The sequence below is a fragment of the Lepus europaeus genome, chromosome 9 (assembly GCF_033115175.1).
Source record: "Lepus europaeus isolate LE1 chromosome 9, mLepTim1.pri, whole genome shotgun sequence".
In the NCBI taxonomy this organism is placed as follows: Eukaryota; Metazoa; Chordata; class Mammalia; order Lagomorpha; family Leporidae; genus Lepus; species Lepus europaeus.
Window position 1 is genome coordinate 21,969,998 of NC_084835.1, and position 25,320 is coordinate 21,995,317.

The 25,320-nt window shown below is 41.3% G+C and overlaps 1 protein-coding gene and 1 pseudogene across 5 annotated transcripts in view; both read right to left on the reverse strand.

The window, feature by feature from the left end:
- The window catches only part of SETD2 (SET domain containing 2, histone lysine methyltransferase), a 118,662-nt gene that overhangs the window by 76,078 nt on the left and 17,264 nt on the right, over positions 1–25,320 (reverse strand). For 3 of the 5 annotated variants that reach the window (XM_062200726.1, XM_062200727.1, XM_062200728.1), the window contains 3 exons: positions 18,170–18,185; positions 12,078–16,453; positions 4,916–5,047 (listed from right to left, as the gene is read on the reverse strand). In XM_062200726.1, coding sequence (XP_062056710.1) covers positions 4,916–5,047; positions 12,078–16,453; positions 18,170–18,185 — 4,524 coding nt within the window. Of the gene's footprint in view, positions 1–4,915; positions 5,048–12,077; positions 16,454–18,169; positions 18,208–25,320 lie in introns of all 5 variants that reach the window. The other 2 variants (XR_009866788.1, XM_062200725.1) reach the window with 1 other exon arrangement.
- On the reverse strand, positions 2,561–3,029 carry LOC133766474 (riboflavin kinase-like; annotated as a pseudogene).

Below are 25,320 nucleotides of genomic sequence, written 5' to 3' on the forward strand. Positions count from 1 at the left end.
CAAACTGTGATGTCTGGCATAAATTCATACTACCACAAAGTAAAACATAACCCAATCATATTTTCCAAACTTCCCTCTTCAACAACAGCTATACATATTTTCTATATACTTTACAACTATTTTTATTAAAACCAATTTTCTAAATCACTTATACAGGTTATAGAAAAATTATTTGTAGCAAGTGATCATTAAAATTACCTTCCATATAATTCTATGCCTACCCTCAATCATCCCTGCCACCATCAAAAATACTACTCAAGTGAACAGTGATACAATTTACTGTTACAGGGGCCCAGAACAATCTGCAATTTTAACTTCCTAAATATTCAATCATTTCAACTTTCTGCCCATATAAACAAAGACTGAAGTGGTCAAAAATCAGAGGAAAAATGCACAGTACAAAGATCATTTATTTACAACTTTATTAACACATTTCCTCAAGCTATACGCACACTTTAATATTAAATTACATTGTGCACATGCAACTACAACAGTTTAGATTTGTTCAGGAACATGTAATTACATTAAAAAATAAGTAACTTTCTAAATATCTCATAGGAAAACTACTTAAGGGCCATTTAAACTAAGGGGAAAATAAGCATGTTTTGTCTTTAAGAACTAACACACACCAAAAAGCAGTTATGTGTTCATTTAAATCTTGAGGAAGTCTAATGATGAAGTTTGTGGTTGACTTTCTGAAAATGCAATGCAATATGTGCTTAATCACTGTCCATACAGTGATGGAATGGTAAACACAGACACAATCTCTTAAGTGCATGGTTGCAGGATATTCCAGATGTAAAAAAAAACTGACACTGACAATGCTTAAAGGAAGAAATAACTAAACTCCATAAAAATGTTCGAGATCAAGAATACATATTCTTAAAAAGAAAGGAGGCTGATGTTTGGCCTAAGTTAGGACTCTGGTTAAGATACTAATGTACTTTGTGTGGGTTCAGTTCCCAGCTCTGACTCCTGATGCTGGCTTCCTGCTAATGCAGACCCTGGGAATCAGTAGTAATGGTTCACAGAGTTGGGTTCCTGCCACCCATGTAGGAAACTTGGGTTGAGTCCTTGGCCTCTGCTTCGGCCATGGCCTAGTATCAGCCATTGCAGGTCTCTCTCTCTTTCTCTCATATAAAATAAAATTCTAGAAAAACTTTAAAGAATAAATACAAGACCTATAGATTTGAAACAGTTAATTTACTGTCTTACGAGACAAACTGATTGGCAGAGAGGCTTAAACCACTTATGATTGAGGCAGTGCTACACACAAATAGAGTACAATGATTTGATGTCATAAAGGAAATGAGTAAAATGAAATTCACAAAAGCCTGCATTCCTATAATAATATATTAATGCAAAAATGTCTGGATTTTTCCTTTTAGGTTTATAGTGAACTATCAAACTTTTATTTGGTGTACTTACTTTTTCCCAAGCCTTCTGTTTAGCAGCATAGGCTATACAATCACACATGCTGGTATCGTACCATAAGAATCACAGTTATCATCTTAAATTAGTTGACTCGCCTTTTTATTCAGACTCATGAATGGAATTCACAGATGCAATTTCATTTCCATTTTAAGACACTTAATATCTTTCTAGTGGTACATTTTAATCAAAGTAATACATTAAAAAGAATCTTTTTTTTTTTTTTAATTTTTATTTTTTTTGACAGGCAGAGTGGACAGTGAGAGACAGAGACAGAGAAAAAGGTCTTCCTTTTGCCGTTGGTTCACCCTCCAATGGCCGCCGCGGTAGCGCGCTGCGACCGGCGCACCGCGCTGATCCGATGGCAGGAGCTAGGTGTTTATCCTGGTCTCCCATGGGGTGCAGGGCCCAAGGGCTTGGGCCATCCTCCACTGCACTCCCTGGCCACAGCAGAGAGCTGGCCTGGAAGAGGGGCAACCGGGACAGGATCGGTGCCCCGACCGGGACTAGAACCCGGTGTGCCGGCGCCGCAAGGCGGAGGATTAGCCTATTGAGCCGCGGCGCCGGCCTAAAAAGAATCTTGATTTTTGGCCGGCGCTGCGGCTCACTAGGCTAATCCTCCACCTGCAGTGCTGGCACCCCAGGGTTCTAGTCCTGGTTGGGGCGCCGGATTCTGTCCCGGTAGCTCCTCTTCCAGGCCAGCTCTTTGCTGTGGCCCGGGAGTGCAGTGGAGGATGGCCCAAGTGCTTGGGCCCTGCACCCGCATGGGAGACCAGGAGAAGCACCTGGCTCCTGCTTTCAGATCTGCGCAGCACACCGGCCGTAGCAGCCATTTTGGGGGTAAACCAAATGGAAGGAAAACCTTTGTCTCTGTCTCTCTCTCACTGTCTAACTCTGCCTATCAAAAAAAAAAAAAAAAAGAATCTTGATTTTTCAGTGAATCCTTTCAGCACTGCAGCATGATGGGCTTAATTCAACAGCTGAAGCATGATATGTAACTACACTGTACTGTTTAATCCATAGCTGTAGGAAAATGTTTGACTTCTGAAATATTACCAGGATGACACTGCATAGTTATGAACAGTGAAATACTAGAAAACAGTGAATGAATAAATAAGGTTATTTTTCATCAGTGGCCATTCATTATTTTGTTTTTAGGAACCTTGTAGAAATTATCTTCTTTGCATTTCAAATGTTCTGGTAAACTGAATCATTTCTTAGCTTTCTCAGTACCACCTTGAATTGCTCAAACAAGTGATTCTAAAGAATCAGTTTTTTTCTGGTCTCAGATAGCCAACAATGGCCACACTGAGGATTTCCCTATAAAGGTCCTCTGTGAAGGTATGCATGACCTGAGTTTCCATGGATTTCTTTACATTCTTGCAACATGGGTTCCATCCTATGCTCCCCACCATCTTATGGATATCCCCACTTCCAATGCTGGCCCAGCCATAATAAATGCCAGTGGGGAGATTGGCTGGAAGGCTGTCTACAACTTGCTCAGGGAAGTTAGCTGTGGGGATGCACAGCTGCTTGGAGCTGGAGCCAAAACCCTGCACCACTTAGCTCTGGCATAAAGATAGGAGGTATTTCATCATGCTGTCCACGCTGGGGGGTGGGAGTGGGGGAGACAGGGGAGTCCGTGCATCTGGGGAGCCAAAGGGAAGGCAATGCCTGGATCTCCCAAACCAGTTGGCAGACACGGGCAGGAGCTCTGCTGGCTAGGTGGATGTACCACCAGCCAGGAGGTACCGATGACACTCTGCAGTGGGTCCCTCACATTGCTGACCTGAGAACAGTCAGGCGACTTAAGCACTGTGTCTCCCTGCTTTTAATATTTCATCTGTTTTATCTCTACTTTTAGTGTGCAGAAAGGAATATCAAAAACGCTTTCTCTAGTTTTTTTAAGAAAGGTATACTTTTACAAATTCTTTTAGAAGATGTAAAAAAACAAAAACTAAGCTTCAAAAAAATCATTTCATTAACATTAAAAATATGGCAGCCACACTATAAACCACCTTAATACTCTTTCCATGTTAAAAATAAGGCTATCTGGGGTCCACACTGTGGCTTAGTTGCCCGCAGTGCCGGCATCCTATCTAGGCACCGGTTCGAGTTCTGGCTGCTCCACTTCTTATTCAGCTCTCTGCTATGGCCTGGGAAAGCACTAGAAGATGGACCAAGTCCTTGGGCACCTAAGCCCACAGGGGAGACCAACAAGAAGCTCCAGCCATTGGGGCCATCTGGGGCATCAACCAGTGGATGGAGGATGAGGATCTCTCTCTCTCTCTCTCTCTCTCTCTCTCTCTCTGTAACTACCTCTCTAACTCTACCTTTCAAATAAAATAAACAAATCTTTAAAAAATAAATACATAAAAATAAGGATATCTTTTTTCATCAGATTTGTAAAAAAAATTTCCCAATTTTTTTTTAATATAAAGATGTTTACATTCTTTATAGGAATAATACAGAAGCAAATGTCCATTAATTGAAGGCAAATAACTATGAATTAACTATAAACAGGGACCAGCACAGCACTGTAGCTGCAGTGCCAACACCCCCATTTGAGTGCCGGTTCAAGTCCTAGCTGCTCCATTTCTGAGCCAGCTCTCTGCTAGGCCTGGAAAAGCGGTAGAAGACAGCCAAAGTGTTTAGGCCCTTGCATCCGTATAGGAGACCCAGAGGAAACTCCTGGATCCTGGCTTTGGATTAGCCCAGCTCCAGCCATTGCAGTCCTTTGGGGAGTGGTGAGCCAGCAGATGGAAGACCTCTTTCTTACTCTTTCTCTCTGTAACTCTGTGTTTCAAATAAATAAATAAATCTTAAAAAAAAAAAAAAAAAACTATAAACAGAATACCTAGTGCACCAAAGGTAAGGATTCAGGTAAGTTTGTATGTGTAGCTCTGATTAGTAAATCCAGGAAAAAATATATAAGAAGATTTTATTTCTAGGGTTGGTGTTATAGTGTAGCAGGTGAAGCTGCTAACTCTAACACTGGTATCCCACACGGCTGCCGGTTCATGTCCCAGCTGCACCAATCCAACTCTCTGCTAAGGCCTGAGAAAAGCAAAAGATGTCCCAAATATTTGGGCTCCTGCCACCTACGTGCTGTTGTAGCCACCTGGGTATTGAACCAGCAGATGAAAGATCGGTCTCTCCCTTTAAACAGTAAGGTTTTACCTCATTTTATAGTAAAAAGTACTACCAACATTTACCTCTCAGACATTAATGTTAGCATTAGTAACAGCAGTACTTCACAGAACACTTAAAATGTGCCAGGTATATAATCTAAGGCATATTCCAAGGGAATCTTATCTCCTTATTAATGTCTGTTTTCTACAGACATTAGAGATTTTACTGCTTATAAATATTCAACCATAGGCAGGAAAAGGTTAAATATTATTCTCCATTAATAATTATTTTTAATATTTAGAGGCATTTAATAGCAAAATTGAGCAAAACCAGAGCATTCAAATTTACTTACCACTCAATCATAAGAAGTCGATTGAGACAATCTTCTCCACATGCTATTTCTCCTTGGGCTCTTTCATCCTTGGAAAGAGGTGCACATTCACACTGCATTCGCTTAATATCCCGATGAGATTTATTCTTCTTTCTATTGGGTAAAATTACATAAAAAACTGGTTAAGTAACACCCCTGATGATATAAAAAACATAATAAAAAATGTGATAGATCTCATTAGTTTCAGATTTAATGATCCCTATAAAGTCAACCATTCCAAAAGAAGAAAATATCTAATTATTAGCACTTGTGAAGCTGAAAACCCTAAGAATTGTGTTCCAAAAGAGAAGGCAACCTCAACCTTGACAGATGGGAGGATGGGGTGAGTCTGTCATTTTGGAACTTAGCCCTTATTTCTTAATACAGGTAAGCTAACCTTTGGATTCTGAATAATCTCAACTGTTTAGGTTATATTGAGCTCAGGAGAGAATAGAAAAACTCTGTAAAAAAGAGATAGATGGTTAATTAAAATTAAAGAATCAGACCTAACAAATGAATAAACAGTAGCTGACACTATTGAGGAAGAAAAGGAGTAGCTAAAATAAGAACTTTTAAGTAAGACTCTGAATTTTTTTTTTTTTTTTTTTTTTTTTGGATAGGCAGAGTGGATAGTGAGAGAGAGAGAGACAGAGAGAGAAAGGTCTTCCTTTTGCTGTTGGTTCACCCTCCAATGGCCGCTGCGGCCGGCGCATCTCGCTGATCCGAAGCCAGGAGCCAGGTGCTTCTCCTGGTCTCCCATGCGGGTGCAGGGCCCAAGCACTTGGGCCATCCTCCACTGCCTTCCCGGGCCATAGCAGAGAGCTGGCCTTGGAAGAGGGGCAACCGGGACAGAATCCAGTGCCCCAACCGGACTAGAACCCAGTGTGCCGGCACCGCAAGGCGGAGGATTAGCTTGTTAAGCCACGGTGCCGGCCAAGACTCTGAAATTTTTTAGAAACTTCAATAACATTAAACTTATATAAACCTTTTTTAAAAGGAAAATAAATGGTTAAATGATAAAAGATTTCCATTTTATTTTATTTGAGAGGCAAAGAGACAGAAAGTCAGACAGTGAAAGCTCCTTTCCAACAGTGCATTCTTCAATAGCTGGAGCTGGGCAGCTAGGAACTCAGTCTACACATGCATGTCAGGAACCCAATTATTTCACCCATCACCTGCTGCCTCCCAGGGTGCACACATTGGTAGGAAGATGGAATCAGGAGCAGAGCTGGAATCCAAACCCAGGCACTTTGATATGACATTTGGATGTCCCAACCAATCTTAAAAATTAGGCCAAGTACCCATCTCTAAAAAATTCCTATAAAATGAATTGTGAGGCAGGTTTTCACTTGAGATGTCCACATCCCCTACCAAAGTGTCTGGATTTCATTCCCTGCTATGTTCTCCATTCCAGCTTCCTACTAATGTGTATTTTGTGAGACAGCGGGTGATAGCTCAAGTTCTTGGGTCCCTGCCATCCACATGGGAGACCAGGACTGAGTTCCTAGTGTGGCCCTACCCTCAATGATGCAGGCACTTGGAGGAAACCAGAAGATGGACAGTATCTCTCTCTCTCTCAAATAAAGAGGGGAAAAAACTTTAAATAAAAATGAAGAATAGTTACAGAATAATCAGGTAAAGCTTTCAGAGGACAAAATTTTCTTAGACAAACTCATTTTGGAGTTTTGAATTTAACTCAATTCATATAAATCCATGACAGAGTCTACAAAGCATAGAGAAAATGTGATTACTGGTCTTTTTTGTTGAATTCTAGTTTTGGACCCTGCTGAAAATTAAGGAAAAAAATAATCAGTCAAAAGAGATGTGTTTAAGATTACAGGAACTTTAACTCCTCAACTATCAGTCAAGGAAGAACACAGAGGCTCCGAGGATCTTAATCTCCTAACTCTAATCTGCTTTAATCTTCAACACATGTCCCAGTTTTAGCACGTTAAATCAAGAGCATTAAAATAGTTTCAACTTAGTTGAAAAAAGGATTCCTCTAGATCAACTAAAAATACAATTCATTAATGAGTATATGAGGACATTTAGGCTAAAAATGACTCAAGATAAACAAAATGCTTTATTTCCTGGTACTTGAAGAGCTATAATATTTTTTTTTGGACAGAGTGGACAGTGAGAGAGAGACAGAGAAAGGTCTTCCTTTGCCGTTGGTTCACCCTCCAATGGCCGCCACACTGCGCTGATCCGAAGACAGGAGCCAGGTGCTTCTCCTGGTCTCCCATGGGGTGCAGGACCCAAGCACTTGGGCCATCCTCCACTGCACTCCCAGGCCATAGCAGAGAGCTGGCCTGGAAGAGGGGCAACCAGGACAGAATCTGGTGCCCCGACCGGAACTAGAACCCGGTGTGCCGACTCCGCAGGCAGAGGATTAGCCTATTGAGCCGCGGCGCCGGCCGAAGAGCTACAATTTTTAAGAAACAGCAGTTTTATGTTTTGCTCTACACGACCAACTTAGGACTAACGGGCAGATTTCTGCAGGTAAGCCAATTTTTCATTAGACATCTTAGGCAAAATTTTTTTTCATTATGTTCATACTATTTTATAATACTCTTTTTGGTAGCTCCTAAATACCTAGCACATAACAGGACCCTACAAATGTTGATTATAGGGGTGGGAATTTGGCCTGGTAGTTAAATCACTGATTCGGATGTCCACACCCCACCTCAGGGTGCCTGGGTTCAATATCCAGCTCCAGTTCCTAATTCTAGCTTCTTGTTAGTACTGATCCTGAGAGGCAGCAATGATGACTCAAGTTAACTAAGTTCCTCCCATCCATTTGAGTGATATGAATTGTGTTCCTGGCTCCTGACTTCAACCCCCTGGCTATTACAGGAATTTGGGGACTGAATTAGTAGATGAGAGCTCTTTATCTCCAAAAAAGTTTAATATATATTTATATGTAATCTGTTAGATATAAATTATTTCCCACTTCAAAACATAGGAGGCCTTCCTATGCCTCCACCAACCACATCTATAACACAACCTAATATGTATCATATTCTTGTTGCTGAAAAAAGCCAGGGGAGGGACCAATGCTGTGGCACAGCAGGTAAAAGCCACTACCTGCAATACCAGCATCCTACATGGGCACCAGTTCGAGTCCCTGCTGTTCCACTTTCAATCCAGCTTCCTGCGAATGTGCCAGGCAAAGCAACAGAGGATGGCCCAAATGTTTGGGGCTCTGCATCCACGTGGGAGACCCAGAAGAAGCTCCTGGCTCCCAGCTTCAGCCTGGCCTAACCCTGGACATTGTGGCCATTTGGGGAGTGAACCAGCGAATGGAAGATCTCCGTCTCTCCCTCTCCTACTCTCTCTCTTTTTCTAACTTAGCATTTCAAATAAATTTTTTTTAAAGATTTTATTTATTTATTTGACAGGCAGAGATACAGAGAGAGACAAAGAAACAGAGAGAAAGGTCTTCCTTCCGTTGGTTCACTCCCCAAATGGCCACAACGGCTGGAGCTGCACCGTTCTGAAGCCAGGAGCCTCCTCCTGATCTCCCATGTGGGTGCAGGGGCCCAAGCACTTGGGCCATCCTCAGTGGAGGCCTTCCCAGACCACAGCAGAGAGCCGGACTGGAAGAGGAGCAACCAAGATTAGAAACGGCGCCACAGCGCCAGCCCCAATAAATCTTTAAAAAATAAATAAAAATGCCAGGGAATTAGGATGATTCATTTTATTTTATTTTACAAAAACCTCGTAAGTTGTATTAGTTTACTCACACAGTTCCTAATGGGTACTGCTTAAAATACCCAATATTTTAAATTTAACTCTAGTTTATAATTAAATGTAAATGAATATGGTTGTTGGAGGCTCTGTATCACGTAAAAACTTTTTTTTTCCAACAGGTGAGAACTAACTTTAAAATGAAGTCATGAAGCAGGCATTTAACACAATTAGGTTGTCACATGGGAATGCCTGAGACACATACTGGAGTGCCTAGTTTGAGTCCTGCTAGTCCACTTTTCAACCAACTTCCTACTAATGTATACACCAGAAAGCAGAAGATGACTCAAATACTTGAGTCCCTACCTCCCACATGGGGAACCGACTGAGTTCCAGCCTCTTACTTCAGCCTGGCCCAATACAGGCTGTTTGCAGGCATTTGGGAAGTAAACCAGCAGATTGAATACCTCTCTGACTGCCTTTCAAATAAGATGAAAGTAAATTTTTTTTGACAGGCAGAGTGGACAGTGAGAGAGAGAGAGAGACAGAGAGAAAGGTCTTCCTTTGCCGTTGGTTCACCCTCCAATGGCCGCCGCGGTTGGCGCGCTGCGGCCGGTGCACCGCGCAGATCCGATGGCAGGAGCCAGGTGCTTCTCCTGGTCTCCCATGGGGTGCAGGGCCCAAGCATTTGGGCTATCCTCCACTGCACTCCCTGGCCACAGCAGAGAGCTGGCCTGGAAGAGGGGCAACAGGGACAGAATCCGGCTCCCCGACCGGGACTAGAACCCAGTGTGCCGGCGCCACAAGGCGGAGGATTAGCCTAGTGAGCCGCGGCGCCAGCCTGATGAAGTAAATTTTTAAAATAAATAATTAAAATGAAATCTTTTAGGGACATATCCAGTGTCCCTAAAATTTCTTTAACTTAACAAAATTTTGCATGTTTAAAGTTGGATAACAGGTTGATTTTCAACTATGAAGAATATTTTCAAAAGGAGAGAGCAGGTAGGTAGCAAAGTTGGTTTTTTTTAAGCATAGTCAAAGGTACATTTACATTAGAAAAATATGAAGATCATCAAGGAAGGTAAAAATTAAAACAGACGGAGAAATTCTTGAGGGCCATGTTTTCATTCTCTGCTCTCATTATACCCAGTTTCCCATTAGGGATTTTTTTTTTTTTTTTTTTTTTTAAGATTTATTTGAAAGGCAGAATAACAGGGGTGGAGGGTGCGGGGACAGACAGGGAGAGAGAAATCCACTAGTTCACTCCCCAGATGTCCACAACAGCCAGGGCTGGGCCAGAAAGTCAGGACTCAAGAACTCAATCTGAGTCTCCAACATGGTGCAAAGAACTCAAGCACTTGAGTCATCATTTACAGCTTCCCAGGCACAATAGCAGAGAGCTCTGATGTGGGATGTAGGCAACCCACAATGCTCATCTTCATGTTAGGGATTTTTTTTTTGACAGGCAGAGTGGACAGTGAGAGAGAGAGACAGAGATAAAGGTCTTCCTTTTCCGTTGGTTTACCCCACAATGGCCACTACGGCTGAAGCTGCACCAATCCGGAAAGACCTTTCTCTAATAAATTTTTTTTTTTTAAAAAAGGAAACATTCCTAAAATATGTTACATGACTGTCAAATTTACTAAGCAACTGCTTAAAAAATGGACAGAAAAAAATTATGTTTTATCTAATCTAATTCCAACTTTATCAAGTATCTAATGATTTCACTCTGTACATTTTTTAAAAGCAAATAAAAAACATTTTTTCTTCTCTAGGAGCAGAAAGTTTTGCTGGGATTTTGTTTAATTTTCTGTCACACCTTCACATGTAAAAGGAATTAGAGGTAAAATTAGACTAGCCTCTGAAAGAAAAAGATTAGACATTTCTTACTTTGACAAGCGATGAAAACTGGGGAGCAGGGGCTATTCATACTATCAAATCCAAACAAGTGAAAAAAATCCCCTTTACACTTTTTAATTTACATTTTATCACACAACTATTTTATATGGTTAAGCTCCTACAAGCTGAATCATTTAAAAGCTAACTTCTTGGGCCGGCATTGTGGCATAGCAGGTTAAGCTTCCACCTGGGACACCTGCATCCCATATGGTTGCCAGTTGGAGCCGCGGCTGCTCCACTTTTATTTCCGTTCCCTACTAATGAGCCTGGGAAAAAAACAGAAGATGGCCAAGTGCTTGGGCCCTGGCACCTGCATGGGAGACCAGGAAGAAGCTCTGGGCTCCTAGCTTCCACCTGGCCCAGCCCCACTGTTACAGTCATTCGGGGAGTGAACCAGCAGATGGATTCTCTCCCTCCCTCCCTCCTCTCTCTGTAACTCTGCCTTTTGAATAAAATAAGAAATAAATTTTTAAAAATAAATAAAAGATAACTTCTGGGTCTAGCACCATGGCATAGTAGGTTAAGCCCCTGCCTGTGGTACTAGCACCCCAGATTTAGGCTGGTTCCTTTCCTGGCTGCTCCACTTCCTTTTAAAAAAAAAAAAAAATTATTTTATTTGAAATTCAGAATTAAACAGAGAGAAGGAGAAGCACAGAGAGAAAGAGAGAGGTCTTCCATCTGCTAGTTCACGCCCCAGTTGGCCACAACAGCTGGAGCTGCGCCAATCCAAAACCAGGAGCCAGGAGCTTCCTCCGGGTCTTCCCACGCAGGTGCATGGGCCCAAGACTTAGGCCATCTTCTTCTGCTTTTTCAGACCATAGCAGACAGCTAGATGGGAAGCGGAGCAACCGGGATTTGAACCAGCACCCGTATGGGATGCCGGTACTGCAGGCAGCGGCTTTATCTGCTGTGCCATAGCGCTGACCCATGCTCTATTACCAATCCAGCTCTCTACTATGGCCTGAGAAAGTAGCACAAGAGGCTCAAGCACTTGGGCCCCAGCACCAGCGTGGGAGACCTCAAAGAAGCTACTGGCTCCTGGCAGTGAATCAGCGATGGAAGACTTTTCTCCCTGTCTATAACACTACCTCTCAAGTAAATTCATAAATAAAATCTTTTTTAAAAAAAAGCTAACTTCTTTAATAAAAAAAAAAAGAGGTTAAAATTCATCACACGGGCTGGCGCCGCAGCTCACTTAGGCTAATCCTCCGCCTTGCGGCGCCAGCACACCGGGTTCTAGTCCTGGTCGGGGCACTGGATTCTGTCCTGGTTGCCCCTCTTCCAGGCCAGCTCTCTGCTGTGGCCAGGGAGTGCAGTGGAGGATGGCCCAAGTGCTTGGGCCCTGCACCCCATGGGAGACCAGGAGAAGCACCTGGCTCCTGCCATTGGAACAGCGCGGTGCGCCAGCCGCAGCGCACTACCGCGGCGGCCATTGGAGGGTGAACCAACGGCAAAAAGGAAGACCTTTCTCTCTGTCTCTCTCTCACTGTCCACTCTGCCTGTCAAAAAAAAAAAAAAAAAAAAAAATTCATCACACAAGATTAATTAGGCTTACCTTTCTGTTAAATAAACATTTTCTTCAATAAGATCAAAGTAACAAGGCATCCTCCCTTGCTTGGCATATTCCTTCCATCGTTGTGGGTCTCTGAAGTCATCCATGACACAAGAAGGCCCAATCAGCTCTGAGCCTGAAGGCAGTGGTGTTTCTCCATGCTCTACCTCCACTCTAACTTTCTTTCTATCCTGAAGCTCACCATCACTTTCAGAATCACTCTCCAACTCCTGCCTCCTTTTTTTAGGGGGCCCTCTATCTTTGAGATCATTTTTTTCCAAGCTTTTTGAAAAATCTTTCTTTTCATTCACAGCTAAAGAGTCCTTAATGGAATTGCTGCTTATTTCGGGTGCTTGCACTGACCCCTTATCCTTCTGAAGGGATAGGAGAAATTTATTGGACTGGCTTGAAAAGTGGGATCCACTCCGTGGATCCCAATTTTCTTCCTCTTCACGGTCATCTGTTAGGGAATCTGGCACTTGCCCCTGAATTCGATCATATGCAACCCCAGTTCCAGGAGGTCTACCCGCTAATCTTGGATCCCAGTAGCCATTGCCTTGCCAGTAATTACGTGTTCCAGCATACTGTTCTGCACTTTGCTGATACTTGTGTCCACAACAGGCTCCAAAGCTGCTGTCAGGTTGCTGATACGTGGTAGTAGGTTTTTCTTGCTGAGAGACATCCCATCCTAAGTTTCTGAGCTCTTCTGATGAGTGCAAGCCATCTGCTCGAGAAATCTCACCACAGGAAGAAAAATTCAATTCCATTTTCCCCAGTCTACTATCTGGCCTATTAGGGAAAATTGTCTGTTGCCGAGACTTAATTGGGACATCCTCAAAATCATCCGAAGAATAAATTGGTAGCTCTTCTTGCTGCCTAGAAGATATTTTGGTTCTTATTGTTTCCTCTGAATTTTGGTGACCTAGAGAGTCAGATTTCACATCTGTATGACTTGTACTATCAACCCCATCGCTCTGAGAATGAGCAGTTTCAGGTAGGTGGTTATCTACTTGTTTCCTGCTGGACTGTGTAAAAGAAATTTCTGGATTCTTCTCTGTTCCTTTGTGAAGGAAGAACTTTTCAGTTGGAAGACAGGCTTTATTTGCCACACTCTCAAATTTTTCCTCATATGAATGTCTCCTTGACTCCAACCTCTCATCTTCCCAGTGGTCAGAATAGTGTCTGTAACTCTGACTGCTTCGAGAAGAACAAGGACTTGTTTCTTCCATAGGCAAAGTAGAATTCTTTGGCACAACCACAACAGATTGGAGGCGGTTTCTTGGAATACTGCTATCATCAGAATCTGTATCTTCTGAATCACTTTCATCACTAGAACTTTCAGAAGAACCAGAATAATCTTCATGAACTGTAGATACAATTTCTGGGGCATGACCACTACTGTCACATTTTAAAGTACAAGTTACATGGTCACTGTCCTCCACAGTTAAATTCAAATTGCAAGAAGAAAACACAACTTCTGAATCATCAGAACTATGCATGCATCCTCCTCCTCCTCCTTCATCTAAACAGTTTTCCGGTCTTCCTCTTCCATCAGGCAATACAGAAGTCCCTTCTTCTTGAGCCTCTTGCAAAGACTTCACAGATAATCCATTATTATGCCTGTTTTCCCAGGAAGCAAATCCCTTTCCTGAATCAGGAAGGCCACTACCTACTTCTACTATTGTCTCTTTCCCTGCATGTTTTAAAAACTCTGTGCTTTTTTTACTTTTCAGCACTGCATCCAGAACTGGAGATGTGCTCTCCCTGCAATGCAAAAGAGTTAAACTGTCCACTTTTTCTCCTGGTGGAAGACTCTGAAGAGTTGAAACAACACCTGTACTCCCTATCGGTTCATATAAATCATCAAAATGATTGCAAGAAGCTGAACCAGTGCTACCAATGTTTTGTTTATATTCTTCACCTGTTAATTTTGAGTTTTGATCTGCCAGATTCCTAGTATCACAAATAACTGTTTCTGATTCCAAATGCACATTCATAAAGCTATTTGAAGAAATCTCCGTAACTGAAGGCTCAAGATTTTCAGCTTCCGAATAACACAAAGAAGGGTTGCTGTCATTTGCAGCACAGTATATATCTGAATCTTTGGTTTTGCAGCAAGAAACTCTCATCTCAACTGGTTCTTTACTAACTGTTTTGGAATAATCTATAGTCATAACTGGCAAAGACATAAGTTTATCATGGTGGGGTGACGTCAAAAGTTCTGTTTCCCTAAAAGGGCTTTCTGACTTACTATGTTCCACACAAGTACCATCCAAGTCTTTTTCTTTGCATCTACTAATATTCTGAAATCCATTTGATGAAAGAATACTTGTTTTGATCAAAGGGGATACCTCTGATCCAGTCACACTATCATCAGAAGTCATCAAAACAGCATCGCTTTTAGAAGTGCAAAATGTTGCCAAATCAGATTCTGCCCCAGGAGATCCATTTATATTTAATTCAGTGGGACAAAAACTTCTTAACTGATCATTCTTCACTTTAGATAAAGAATCGAATTCCTTAATATTATCATGGCTATCATGTCCTGTAAGTTCCGACTTAAAAATAGGTGATTCATCAAGCTTTTTAAAAGTAAGTGAATCATTTAATTGATTTGATGAAGATGGAGACCCAGTCCTTTCTCTTTCAGGAATTTTACTAGTTCTTAATTCATTACCTTTGGAACAAGGAGTCTGTAAACTAAAAGAATGAGACTGTTTGCTTTCCTCATTTGATTCTGTACAACAGAAAGAATTTTTAAATTTATCAGACTTGGGTATAGGTTTTGAAGTGGCAGATTTAGAACGAGAACTATTATCGTGCTTAGAATATGATGACCCTCGTCGAAATCCCAGTTCATTAGGGGGAGAACAACATCTTTTTATTGCTTCATTTTCTGAGGTCCTTTTGGATTCTCTTTCTAGTTTTGAAGAATACTTTCCTCTTCTCTCCAATTCTAAATAAGAGGTCTCAGTTTTACAATCCCGGTCAGATTTAGAATAGGATGATGATGATGTCCTTAGGTCTCTGTAAGAGGAGGAATGAGATGAGGTGCGCCTTGAGTATGTCTTCTTATACTCATCTTCAGAGTCAGAACTCTCTCGGCCCCTGTTATCAGTATATGGCCGAGAATAGCGTGTCCTCTCTCGATAAGGGGAACTCCTATGGTAGCGCCGATCAGAGTCATAATAATGAGATCGTTCTGATCTGGAATAAGATAAACTAGTTCTAGAGCCTCTGTCAGATCTAGAACGAGATCTGCTCCGCCTTCGCTCTCTTTCAGATCTACATCGGGAAGATACATACCGAGTATCTCTTTCAAGTTTTGAGTAGCTAAAATATTTATCATCTCTCTCTGTTTTAGATCGTGAAGATTTCCCTAAATCCTCATTTTTAATAGGTGCTGAGCTCTTTTTAAAATCTCTTTCCTTTTCAATGTTTGTTGAAAATTTTAAATCATGTGATCTTTGACTTGAGGAAGTCCGTACAGAATCTTCATCAGACTCTGACCCAAAACAGGTGCCTTCAAATTGTGGTTTCTTCTTAGAACCCATTTTTTTAGAGCTCACACTAATCTTAGAACTATCTACAATTTCTTCTTCCTTCCCAATATGGGAATCCTCTTTTTGTGAAGGAGTATTTACTTGCTCGTTCAAATTTTGAGTTATGTGTTCTTCTGCACTATTAGATACAGCATCCTGTTTAGTATCCACTTCTAAAGATTCTGCTACAATTGTAACTGCTGGTTCTTTCAGAGCTTTAACTGCTACATCCACTGGTAAGGATAATGGTGCTGTCAATAGAACCGTTACTGGTGTCTGCGGCAAGGCCCCTGGCTCTGTTACTGGTGCTGGTGGAGACGGTGCTGCAGCCTGGGGAGGTGGAGGTGGTGGAGGGGGAGATGATGGTGGTGAGTCTATAGTTGTTGCTTCCACTATGGTTGCTGGCAATTGTATATTGGGAGGAGGTGGAGATCCTACTACTGTGGTAGTAGCCAGCAGTGGCCTGGTTGTTACATGAAGCAGATGCTTCTTAAAGTGAATTTTGCCCAATTCCACCCTTGATTTTGGTGGGGAAGATTCTTCTGTAGTAGATAAGGTATCTCCAACATCCATTTTAATTTTAGGAGTTGTGTCTACTTGAAGAGGTACAGCTGGGGAGTTTGGAGTATCATTTTGCTTTTCATTACCAAGTGCAGTGAGAAACCTATTCTGCAAAGTTTTCTTTGTAAGACTGAAGCTGAAGGACACCTTCTGCCGTCCCTGTTCTTCCAAATTAACTTTTGTCTTGGTGCCTTTGGGCAAAAATCGACTAGAAGCAACACCTTTGAACATCGGTCCTTTGATGAATCCTGTTTTCTGTACATTTTCAATCTTTGCCTATAAATGAACAGAACAAGCAATTATTACTACAATAAACAGTAGTTACAAATGGCTAGTCCCACAGTACAAGGAAATGAAAAATCATTTTAATAACAAATTGCATGAAGTTCACCAAGCTAACTAAGGATTTTTTAGAACTGAAATTGTCAAACATATTCAAAAGTACAAAGAATAACAGTATAATAAATACATAAGTATCCACTGTCAGCTTCAACATGACATTTTTCCATTCTCATTTTCTTACATAAAGAACTTTTATCAGTTTTATAACTATTTTCCAGGTAGCATTTCTTAATAAGGCCTTTTTAAAAAAAATCTGGTATATTTAAAGAACATATGAACAAAAGGCAATAGCTAACATCACAGTACTCAAAATAGCTTGTTTTTGTCTTCTATTTATTTATTTATTTATTTTTATTTTTGACAGGCAGAGTGGACAGTGAGTGAGAGAGAGAGAGAGAGAAAGAGAGAGAGAGAGAGGTCTTCCTTTGCCATTGGTTCAACTTCCAATGGCCGCCGCGGCCAGCGCACCACGCTGATCCGAAGGCAGGAGCCAGGTGCTTCTCCTGGTCTCCCATGGGGTGCAGGGCCCAAGCACTTGGGCCATCCTCCACTGCACTCCCGGGCCACAGCAGAGAGCTGGCCTTGGAAGAGGGCCAACCGGGACAGAATCTGGTGCCCTAACCGGGACTAGAACCCGGTGTGCCGGCGCCGCAAGGCGGAGGATTAGCCTGTTGAGGCACGGCTCCAGCCCTTGTTTTTGTCCTCTAAGAAGAAACATCAGAGGTCATCAAAACCAGTCGTCCTTCGTATTACATAAAATCAGTGTGTATTAAAAATACATAACTACAATCCACCCTCTAAGAAACATCAATAACTCTGAGGCAAGAAAGTTTGCTTTTTCTTTTTTCTTTTTCCTTAAAACGAGCACCACAAGCAATTCTGATAAATTTCCCAGATTAAGGAAATCAATGACACGGAGCAACTTCCCATTTCACTCATCTTAAAAATGAAGTAACCAAATGAGGATCAGGACTTCTGTGCGCCTAGAAATTACTCTGCCCTAGCACATTGCCTTTGTTTGTTTGCCAAAACAAAGGAAACTATGGGATTTAGAAATTAAAGACATAACCTACCCAGGTTTTAAAAAAACAGAAAAACACAGAAAAATCTACTGCAATAAACTCAAGCCTAAATTAAAGATGGTATACTTGTCATCTGTAAGATTTTTCCAACTGATGTTCTTAATCAACTTTGATTATTTAACAGTATAATGTCCCCCTTCAACATGTGAAACCTGAAATCAGTTTTGGATTTGTATTGTAACCATACAAATGATAAAGTACAAGTTTTCATATATATTATCGCTGGAGTGGTTTGCAGATACTTTTAAGAAACGTAATTCACTTTTCAAACTAATTATTACACACAAACTCAATATACAGAAACTGATAAAAAGCTGTCTTCAGAGCTGCCAGCTTCCTCTACCTTTCCTAAATTTCTTAAAGCACTAAAGTTTAAAAACCATTTTCTTGAGATACACACTACTCATCACTGGAGTTACTGTAGCTCCAAAAGCAGAAATTTTTTCAACTAATACTTCATTTCACATTCAAAATGATAGTTTGAATGTTTTCAGTATTTACCCAATCTCTAAAATCTATTTAGAAGTCAATCTCATAATCACTGAATGACTAGTCAAATTATACTTACCTCATTTTCTTCTTCTCTATTTCCATTCGGCCAAGAAAACATGCAAGAAAATAAAAAGAAATCATAAATACTTAAAAATGACTGAAACGAAAGTTAGTCTTATTAACAAAAACTTAGGACACCTAACACCTGTACATATATTCTACATTGACTGCACACTCCTTCATAGCCTTCGTTATAGTTAGCTTAACAGAGAACAATGTCATGCACTGTACTGACTGCTGGAGATAAAAATGAATAAAGTAGAATCTTTGTCCTTAAGAAGCTTAAAGGTTCCTGTAATTCATGTAATATAATTTTGTTACAAAAGTAATTCCAACATAATGGAGTAAATATAGGGACAGAAATTAATATACAGTATAGCAACATACAGGAAGATAAGCAACTCAGTTTAGAGGGAGGATAGGAATACAAAAAAATCTTTCCAAAAGAGGATTTGCTTTACAGAATACATTTGTGGGGAGATTCTAAGCAAAAGGAGATCACAAGCAAAGGCAGATTAAAACACGGAACAATATATGCATAGAAAGAATAAACAGTTAAGTATTACTTGAGTAAATGTTTTAAGATTTCAGAGAGAAATCAACAATTATGTGGAGTAAGGGGCAGTGGCCAAATCCAGAGGCCAGGCTTCTCATGAAAGAATCGTATTTTATCTTATACAGTGGTTCACAATCTTCTTTAGTAACCATTCAACAGGCCCTTTATTAAATGCAAGATACACACTCTGCTCTCCATCACGGTACATTTGCTCCCTATCACAGTATGTGGTTCTCTGAGCACACAGTTACATTCTAAAGAACCACACAGTATCCTGACTTTGAGGAATTGAAAACCAAGAGTCTGGTGACCACTACAGTAGCGAGGCATAACTAGGGAATAATCCACTTGATGAAAAGGCCATGAACGCCAGATTGTATTTTAAGCAGATAATTCTGCAGGTTGTATGGCAAGACTCAAGCACAACCATTTATTTTAAATGCCCCTTAAAAGAAATGTACAAAAACCCTTTTCCCAAATGTAAGCTTGACTCAAGCAAACTTCAGTTCATTCACCAGTGTCTTTGGCAGCCTTACAAAAAACAATGAAAAGAAAAAAATGTAAAAGCTGGCAATATATGGATAAGATCTGAAGCAATGCCAGAGTTAAACATTTTCTATTTCAAAGCCGCTAAGAACCTCCTAAGATATGATGTTTTAACTACTATGTTTCAGAGCCAGCATTGTGGCTTACTGGGTAAAAGCTTGTGCTATAGGCGCCTGGCTGCTCCACTTCTGATCCAGCTCCCTGCTCGTGTGCCTCGGAAAGCAGCAGAGGATGGACCAAGTGCTTGAGTCCCTGGACCCACATGGGAGACCTGGAAGAAGCTCCTGGCTACAGCCTGGCCCAGCCCTGGCTGTTGCACCCATTTGGGGAGTAAACCAGCTGATGGAAGATATTACTCACTCATTCACTCTAACTCTGCCTTTCATATATAAATATTAAAAAAAAAAACTAATATACTTCATCAATTCTGTGATATATATGCCTCCACACAATGTGTCATAGTATCAATGGCATCATAGTTTAACAGAACTTTTTCCTTTCTTTGTGGTTTATAAAACAATCATATCTCACAACCTATGGCACACTAGGGTTGATTTAAATTACTGCCATGTGACACTTTTTTCAAGAACATAAAAGGTACCAAAAACACATGCTTGTTTGCATGTTACACGTGAAATGTTGAAAATACCAAGGAGACTAGAACCATTTCCTAAGCTTCAGCAGTTCTATCCTGGACAGGCGGATGAAAATAATAGTACCGAAACATCAAGACAAAATCATCACATGATTAAAGGGCTAAAGAAACATTACAAATTTGTGGCACAGTAGGTGACAAAAGACTATTTCTGAAATCAGAGAACATAGCTTAACAGAAATGGCAAGACATTTCCCAGAATTTGATAATAAAATGCTTACAATAAAAATATAAGCCATAATCAGAAAATATGGTGTAAAGAAAAATAAAGCTACAAGCAAAAGGCAAAGTATATAATCCAACCCATTCAGAGAAAACTAATGTTAACAGCTTAGTCTTCTGAGCTTCCCAACACTTGTGTGTATGTGTATGTGATTTTAAACAGAGATCTTCATTTTTCTAAATATAGTAATCATACTATACAAGCCATTCTGTATCTTACTTCCCTCCCTCATCATAGAGCTGGGGGACAAACAAGGAGAATAGATCAGAAAGAATGGAGGGGCTAGTGTTGTGGCGTAGCAGGTAAAGCCGCTGCCTGCAATCCAACATCCCATATGGGCACCAGTTCTAGTCCTGGCTGCTCCACTTCTGATCCAGCTCTCTGCTATGGCCTGGGAAAGCAGTAGAAAGAAGATGGCCCAGGACCTTCGGCCCCTGCACCCATGTAGGAAGACCAGGAGGAAGCTCCTGGCTCTTGTCTTCGGATCAGTGCAGCTCCAGCCGTTAAGGCCAATTGGAAGTGAACCAGCAGATGGAAGACCTCTCTCTCTCTCTCTCTCAAACTGCGTAACTCTTTCAAATAAATAAATCTTAAAAAAAAAAAAAAAGGAATGGAATCACTACAAGACTGGGGGAGGCTGTGATCTCAAGAGAAGGGGGAAAAGAAAAGTGAACGTAGAGCTAAGCTTCAAAATAAAGCAAATATATTCCTTTTGGTCTTTATTTTTCTTCTACATCATTAGCTAAAAATTGAAGGAATGGATTTGAAGAACATAATGGAAGTGGAATGTAATTCTCAGTGTTGCTGTCCAAAGTTATATATTATCAATTTACAATTGAGCTCCACCAGCATTCAACTATCAGAGGAAACAACTAGTGAGTTAGGCCAGCAAGTGAGATGAATGAGATAGAAGGGATTGAGAGAACTGAGAGCATTCCCAAAAACACTGATATGACTAACTTAAGATATCCACAGATAACAGGAAAAAGAGTGAAATCTGAAGGAAGCTGATAAAGTTAAGTAACATGGTAGGGTCAAGGTATCAATTAAGGACTCTATAAAGAGTAGATTTGGTGGGGCCGGTGCAGTGGCGCAGTGGGTTAATCCTCTACCTGTGGCGCCGGCATCCCATATGGGCACTGGTTCTAGTCCTGGCTGCCCTCTTCCTAACCAACTTTCTGCTGTGGCCAGGGAAAGCAGTAGAAGATGGCCTAAGTCCCTTGGGCCCCTGCACCCATGTGGGAGACCCGGAGGAAGCTCCTGGCTCTGGATCAGCGCAGCTCTGACCATCACAGCAATCTGGGGAGTCAACCAGTGGATGGAAGACCTCTCTCTCTAACTCTACTTCTCTCTGTAATTCTTTCAAATAAATTTTTTAAAAAAATTTTAAAATAAAAGTCATTGGAATTTTCTTTTTCTAGGAAGCACCTTTTCAAGTCTTTACAATTATTTACTGGGTCATTAGTCTTTCTTACTGATATATAAAAACAAACAAAAACCTGCATCTGTCACTATATAGGCACTTAAGTGTCCTAGATCCTATTTGAAAAACAGTGACTTTAAAAACTGAAATTAGGCTATTAAAGTTTATTTTACTTAAAAATTGCTATTGTAGGGTTCAGCATTGTGGTACCTACAACACCAGCATCCCATATGTGTATCAGTTTGAGTCCTGACTGCTCCACTTCTGATCCAGCTCCCTGCTAATGGCCTGGGAAGAGCAGCAAAATTTGGCTCAAGTACTTGGGCCCCAGTCACCCATGTGGGAGAATTGGATACAGCTCCTGGCTCCTGGTTCCTGGCTTCAATCTGCCTCAGTTCTGGCCCTTGCAGCCATTTAGGAAGTGCAAGATCTTTGTCTTTGTGTCTCTCCCTCTCTCTTTCAAATAAAAAAATGTATTTTTTTTTTTTGACAGGTAGGGTTACAGACAGTGAGAGGGACAGACAGAAAGGTCTTCCTTCCGTTGGTTCACTCCCCAAATGGCCACCATGGCCGGCACTGTGCCGATCCAAAGCCAGGAGCCAGGTGCTTACTCCTGGTCTCCCATGTGCGTACAGGGACCCAAGGACGTGGGCCATCCTCCACTGCCTTCCCGGGCCACAGCAGAACTGGACTGGAAGAGGAGCAACTGGGGCGTCCAGATGGGATGCCGGCGCTGCAGGCGGCATATATCTTTTTAAAAACAATTACTATTGCAAAGAATTTTAACAGAGGTGTGGGCACTGTGACACAGCTGGTTAAGTTGCAGCTTGAGACATCCACATACCCTATCAGAACACTAGTTAAACTCCTGGTTACTCTACACTTCCAAACCAGTTTCCTGGTAACAAACTTGGGCGGCACCAGTTGATGGCTAAAGCATCTGGGTTCCTGATACCCACATAGGAGATCCATATGGAGCTCCCAGCTCCTGGCTTTAGCCAGACCCACTGCTAGATGTTGCAGGAATTTGGGGGTGAACCAGCAAATGGAAATCTCTCTCATTCTCACTCTTGCTCTTGTTCTTCCTGTCATTTCACCTTTCAAATAAATTTTTAAAAAATTTTAAAATCACAGGAGTGCTGTTTCTCATTTGCTTTAAACCCACATCTTCACCCAGCACAGCCATCTCAAAGACAGAAAGAACACCTACTGAAATTTAGTAAATCTAGAAAACAAATTAAAAAAAAACATGTTAAAATTTCAACATGTAGGCCGGCGCCGTGGCTTAACAGGCTAATCCTCCACCTTGTGGCACCAGCACACCAGGTTCTAGTCCCGGTTGGGGTGCCGGATTCTATCCCGGTTGCCCCTCTTCCAGGCCAGCTCTCTGCTATGGCCCGGGAAGGCAGCGGAGGATGGCCCAAGTGCTTGGGCCCTGCACAAGCATGGGAGACCAGGAGAAGCACCTGGCTCCTGGCTTCAGATCAGCGAGATGCACCGGCTGCAGCGGCCATTGGAGGGTGAACCAACGGCAAAAAGGAAGACCTTTCTCTCTGTCTTTCTCTCGCTCACTATCCACTCTGCCTGTCAAAAAAAAAAAAAAAAAAATTTTTTTTTTTCAACAGTAAACATAGGTCAAAAGAGCAGCTGTCTCCCCAGTGTCATACCTACCAAGTATTCTCATGCTCCAAAACAGTTGAAACATCCTTTTAGGAATTTGTATTCATGAGTAAGTAAAGCTAACTTACTTTCTTTAAACAAAAAATCATTGTTAATACACGAAGTTGACCTCAAATATATCACTACAGAATTTCAAAGTCAGTGAGGAAAGGTAAGACTAGCATCCCAAATGTTAACAGTTTTATTTATACTGAAATTTCTGAATTTGCCTTCCAAATTAATTTGCAAGAATACTTGTATAAAATGAATAACATTTTCTACTTACAGCATTATTCTAAAATCCATAAATTGGGATATAGGGTGAACATCTTAGAGCCCAGTGTTAAAAGACTAGTATATGGGCCGGCGCCACGGCTCAATAGGCTAATCCTCCGCCTTGCCGCGCCAGCTCACTGGGTTCTAGTCCCGGTCGGGGCTCTGGATTCTGTCCCAGTTGCCCCTCTTCCAGACCAGCTCTCTGCTGTGGCCCGGGAGTGCAGTAGAGGATGGCCCAAGTGCTTGGGCCCTGCACCCGCATGGGAGACCAGGAGAAACACCTGGCTCCTGCCTTCGGATCAACACGGTACGCTGACCACAGCGCACTGGCCACAGCAGCCATTGGAGGGTGAACCAACGGCAAAGGAAGACCTTTCTCTATCTTACTGTCCACTCTACCTGTCAAAACAACAACAACAACAACAAAAAGACTAGTACATGAAATTGAATTCCACTATTTTTATCCACTATTTTTAGCTAACCTGTTAAATTAGCCATTTTGTTTTCCTCATTAGCAAAATACAGGAGAGGGGAACTCCCATCATCAAAAGATAAATGCATAAATGCTAAAATTCATCATTAGTGCTAGTCAATGGATCACAACAGAGAGGTTTAGGGCAAGCTTTTGGTAACCTGATCAGTTATACCACTGTCCTCTAGCCCCAGTTACTAGACCATCATCACCATTATGGCAACTAACACACAATATTTTCTATTTTTCTGGAACTGAGATAAATGCTTTATATAAATGTAGTTCATTTGATCCTTAAACCTATAATGGGTATATAATATATATTACCATTTTACAAATGAAGAAACCTAAGGTCCTAGCTAGTAAAGTGGCAGGGCCAAATTTGATTGCAGAGCCTTTGCTCTTTAAATGAAATTACTGGGCCAGCGCCATTGCATAGCAGGTTAATCCTCCGCCTGTGGTGCCAGTATCCCATATGGGTGCCAGTTCTAGTCTTGGCTGCTCCTCTTCCAATCCAGCTCTCTGCTATGGCCTGGGAATGCAGTGGAAGAAGGCCCAGGTGCTTGGGCCCCTGCACCAGCATGGGAGATGGAAGGAAGCTCCTGGCTCCTGGCTTCAGATCAGCTCAGCTCCAACCGTTTCAGCCATTTGGGGAGTGAATTAACAGACCTCTGTCTCTTTCTCTCACTGCCTGCAACTCTACCTCTCAAATAAATAAATAAAATCTTTAAAAAATCAAATTATGTATTAGCTGTTACACAGAACTGATATCAAAGAGTAAAAACTTTCAGAGAAGCATAGCTTGACTGAATGTTCTAGCAAATTTATCTGCTTAGACCAGAGGGACTTGTATCACAAGGAGGCATATCAATAGTCCTGATGATATGTCAGTATTACAGCATCAACTCCTAAACTAGACACAAGAAATCTTGGGCTGCTGTTGATGTTTTCAATTTACGGCTAGATTGTTTTATGAAGAAAATATATCTAAAAATATCCTAAACAATATGAAATACAAAGAAAGATGTATGAGGTAATAACTTGACCCAAAATACTTAAAATCAATTTCAGGCAATAATGTACTCATAGACATAATTGTATATGGTATCATTATGGCTGCCAAGTGATTAATGGAACAACTGAAATGAACACTAAGCATCTGAGGATAATGGCTCATTATAATCAGACTGGAGGATATATGATCATCTAATGTTTAAGTTGTATTTATCCTGTATTTTACCAGACTGAGTATTTATGCTAGACTTCCAGTCCCTACTCTCTTATCCACATTAAACAGAAACACAAAAATATAACATGGTCAGTCCTTTCATACTGTTATAGTCTTTCATGCAAATTA